This window comes from Oryza brachyantha, chromosome 10, assembly GCF_000231095.2.
Source record: "Oryza brachyantha chromosome 10, ObraRS2, whole genome shotgun sequence".
NCBI lineage: Eukaryota > Viridiplantae > Streptophyta > Magnoliopsida > Poales > Poaceae > Oryza > Oryza brachyantha.
Window position 1 is genome coordinate 3,352,437 of NC_023172.2, and position 4,497 is coordinate 3,356,933.

Below are 4,497 nucleotides of genomic sequence, written 5' to 3' on the forward strand. Positions count from 1 at the left end.
TGGGGGACCACTAGATCCGAATCTGCATAAATTTCAGTCCAAAATAATTTAAATCTTGAACTAATTTTAACCAAATCTGATAAATTTTACAAAATTCACAAAAAATAGCTTTGGCGTTAGGCGGTTCAAAATATCGACATATTCAAAACAAAAAAAATAAATGGATCAAAATTTTCATATGTTTTTTCCTAATATATACCACATTCGTTCTATATTATAAAACATTGATTAATTCAGGTATCAATGTATGTATTTTATATATTAGTAGATTTATTAACATACAACACAAATAGACCTACTTCCACATCTTATAATGTAAACCTTTTAGTGTTGTCTAAATTCATATAAGTGCTAATAAATCTTAACATATATATAAATTATATATTTATTAATCAATAAATTTAGGTAAGATTAGAAGCAGTTGATATCATAAAGTATTATTATGATACGAACCGAGAAAATATAAACCAGAAAACACGAGACCAATATACACGTGCCCTGGCGAGTGGGACCCAGCCCCCGTATCCCGCGGCTGCATCCTGCCTGTAGACCAGGCCTACATTGACTCTCCCGTCTCCCCCCTCCCTCAACCCCACAACCGCTTTACTTTACGATCACTTCTCCTCCCTCCCCACTTAATTAATCACCCGCTGCCTGATTACGAGCCTCCCCCGCACCCCTCCACCGATTCAACGCACCCCTTGCTCCGCGCACCCGCATCCCTAATCACACCGCCAGGTGGGCCCCACCCCTCACCTGGCCCCACCGATCAGCGACTGCGCAACGGATCCTAATCCCGCACGCGCACCCGCTGAGGCCTACACAGGAACGCGCCTCCTCTGAATTCCATAGAGTGGTGTGTGGGGGGTTGGGTTTCCTCTTCCTCCTCGTCTGGAAGAGAAGAGACTCGTCGTCGAGCTCGGAGAGTCGGAGGTGAAGCTGATGGTGGTGGAAAGCCCACCCGCTTTACGGCGTCTCCGCTCCCGCTCCCGATGCCCTCGCGCCAGCTGCTCCAGGCGCCTCCTCCGCCCCCCGCCGCCGCCGCCTTCCACAACCGGGGCGCCTCCTCCCGCCGCCACTCCGTAGCCGTCGTCGCGGCGGCGGCGGGCGGGGCCGGAGCCGTGGCGGTGCTCGTGGTGGTCGCGGTTCTGTGGTTTTGGTGGAGGCGGAGGAGGGGGAGCAAGGGGAGGCCGGATGAGGCGAGTGAGGTCGTCGCCGCTGGGAGGCTGCAGCGGCTGTCGTACCGGAAGCTGCGGCGGGCCACGGGGGGGTTCGCGGCGGGGAGCAAGCTCGGGCAGGGCGGGTTCGGCCCCGTGTTCCGTGGCGCGCTCCCGCCGGCCACGCGTGGGGGTGGGGCGGGGAGGCCCGTCGCCGTGAAGGTCATGGATGCCGCCGGGTCGCTGCAGGGGGAGCGGGAGTTCCACAACGAGATCGCCATCGCGTCCCACCTCCTCGAGTCGGCTTCCGCGCCGGGATCCCCTCCTGACCCCGGCGCGGACGCCGCTAAGCCCGGTGGGAAGGGGCGGGACACCATACTTCTGCCGTTCGCGTACTCGATGTCCGCGGCGCGGGGCGAGGGGCGGCCGCGGCGGATGATGCTAGTGTACGACCTCATGCCCAACGGGTCGCTGCAGGACGCGCTGCTGGGGCGGCGCTGCCCGGAGCTCGTGGCGGAGTGGCCCCGCCGCCTGGCCGTCGCCCGCGACGTGGCGGCGGCGCTTCATTACCTCCACTCCGTCGTCAAGCCGCCGGTCGTGCACGGGGACGTCAAGCCCAGCAACGTCCTGCTCGACACGGATCTCCGCGCCCGCCTCGCCGACTTTGGCCTCTCCCGCGTCAATTCCGACGCAGATGCGGATGGCAAGCCGGAGAGCGGCGTGATTGCGGAAGGATGCGACGTCAATGGGAATGCCGATGGGGGATGTGATGATGACGCCTCTGTTGTAGCGGAGAGCACGGTCACCACGACGGTGAACGGCGAGGGGAACGGTTGCCCCAAATCGCCGGAGGATGACGACGGCTTCACATCGGCATCGCCGGCGGAGGCTGCGTCAACTTCCGGGTTTGACCGAACCAGTGTTGAGAGCGGTAAGAACAGCCGCAGCTGCAATGGTGGCGGGTCACGCACTGGAGGTGCCATGGGATCAGGTACTGGGAGTGACTGGTGGTGGAAGCAGGATAACGGTGGGGGCAGCAATGGTGTAAAAGACTATGTGATGGAGTGGATTAGATCAGAGATCAAGAAGGAACGCCCGAAAAATGACTGGATTTCAGGAGCAGCTATTACCAACCCAACTGCAGACAGGAAGAAGCCAAAGAGGAGGGCAAGAGAGTGGTGGCGTGAGGAGTATGCTGATGAGCTTGCAAAAAAGCAGAAACGAAGGGCACTCGCTAAATCAAGAAGCGAGCAGGCAGGGCTGCAATGGTGGGAGCGGGATATTGACGATGACTTGGATGCAAAGGGACGATCCAAGTGGAGTGTGGTGAAGAGCTGGAGTCGGAGGAGCAATGGCAGCAGCGGCAATGGCAATGGCAATGGCAGTATTAATTGGTGGGTCAATGGTGCAAGAAGCAGCTGTGATTGGGCAAGTGGGGAATTCGTCCCCAAGAGTAGTGGTGCAGTGAGCAGCACACCGAGCATGCGCGGCACCGTGTGCTATGTGGCTCCTGAATATGGTGGTGGTGGTCCTTTGTCTGAGAGATGCGATATCTATAGCTATGGTGTCCTGCTGCTGGTTCTTATCTCAGGGCGCCGGCCTTTGCAGGTGACGGCCTCACCCATGTCTGAGTTTGAGAAGGCAAGCCTCATATCATGGGCAAAGCATCTTGCACGCGTGAGCCGTCTGATTGATCTTGTTGATCCAGCCCTACAGGATGTGAATCGTGATGAGGTTTTGCTCTGCATTACGGTTGCACTCCTTTGCATCCAGAGGTCTCCAGCTCGTCGGCCATCCAGTGAGGAGGTGCTCCGGATGCTGTCTGGTGAGGGAGAACCTCCACATCTCCCACTGGAGTTCTCACCATCTCCACCTGGTGGGTTCCCTTTCAAGTCCCGAAAGAAAATTCGGTGAGTCTGTTTAGGTCTTACCTAGACGCAAAAGTTAGCTTTAACTTTGTCCGCTAATGTATGTGTTCTCTGGTTCAAGCTCCTATTTTATGTATTCTTTTACTCACTACTGTATAAAGTTCCCTAGGGAAAAAAAGGTAATGTCATCTCAATTCAAAATTGACAACAACAGTGCCTCGTTGCTCACATGGGCAATCACAGGCCCACATTGTCTTTATATTTTTTCTGAAACCTTAATCACGGACCGATAATTATGCGGATTTAGTACTATGGAGAGGACTTCAGTGACCCTGAGGAGGATGATGTGTTGTTCACCTTTTGAAATGGTGTATCTTGAAGCATCTTGCTTTTGGATAAGCATAGAAGGTAGTGCTTTTCCTGGCCCCCTGGAATCTGGTATTTTTTCTTCCTCCTATGGCGCAGTCCTTGTGTTCAACGAGTGTGCCCACAGCTCACTGATGTGGGCTTTAATCTTTTCATGTCCGGATATGCTTTTCTCTTTTTTGCTTTTGTCACTTACTTTTTTCATGCTTAGTCTATTCTGCAGGGTTGCTATTCCTGATCTAAAGTATGAGAGTCAACCAGATGATTATGTCTTCTGGAAAGGCTTTATTGAGGTGGTGCTAGCACTGTTTGGCATTGTCTGGATATTTTGATGTAGAGACTATCGATTTCCATTTTCACAAGGAAAAAAAACTTTGACACAATATACTTATAGGTTTGCATGCATTGCTTTCCAACTGGTTATTTTGAAGTTGATGTTGATAATGTTGGTTGTGGAATCCATCCCCCATTTGATGTGAATGGTTAGGAATCCCATCAACATCAGGGCATATAAAGTACCAGGACTTGTCAAAACTTGTGTGATCCCTTTTATGTGCTTAAGAACTTGACAATCAGATTAAACCATTTTGTAAAATACTGCAGTTATAAATAATGGACTCTAGGAAATTTCTTCTAAGCTTATTTGGATGCAAAGGAATATGCTCAATGCCCCCAGTCCCAAGGGATTGTGATGGCAAATTAAAGGAAAATCTCGTCTCATCGAAGTGATTGGGCGCAACTCCCACTGATGACTGATCCAGATAAGCCTTCAAGATATTTCCTGTATTCTCTATTTATTCGCCTATCTGTGCCGGTCTGCGTTCCATAAATTTCAGAATAGTTTTAGTTGCTAGTTGCATTTATTTTCCAATTCACCAATAATATTTTGCTGTCTACCATTTTGTGGTAGACAGTGACCCAAGAGCTACTAGCAATACCACAGCTCAACATGAAAGAAGCCTTGTGTGATCCGCCTTTGGTGTACGGTTTTGCGAATGCAGAACTAATTAACATGCTCCAGCTCGCTGTACATGCTGTTTGAGATTTTTCTTGTGATTATACAGTTATACATATGAGTTTAACATGATTCATGACTTTGTGAGTGC

At 51.3% G+C, this 4,497-nt stretch overlaps 1 protein-coding gene across 1 annotated transcript; it reads left to right on the forward strand.

Moving 5' to 3' along the window:
* The first annotated feature begins 682 nt into the window (after positions 1-682).
* On the forward strand, positions 683-3,925 carry LOC102704645 (receptor-like serine/threonine-protein kinase At2g45590). Its single transcript, XM_006661599.3, has one exon. It carries the CDS (start codon positions 993-995, stop codon positions 3,069-3,071), a length of 2,079 nt encoding a protein of 692 aa, XP_006661662.3. The 5' UTR covers positions 683-992; the 3' UTR covers positions 3,072-3,925.
* The last annotated feature ends 572 nt before the right edge of the window (positions 3,926-4,497 follow it).

Excerpts from the sequence above, each read along its gene's own strand:
- LOC102704645 (XM_006661599.3), top strand. The coding sequence starts at position 993 with ATGCCCTCGCGCCAGCTGCTCCAGGCGCCTCCTCCGCCCCCCGCCGCC.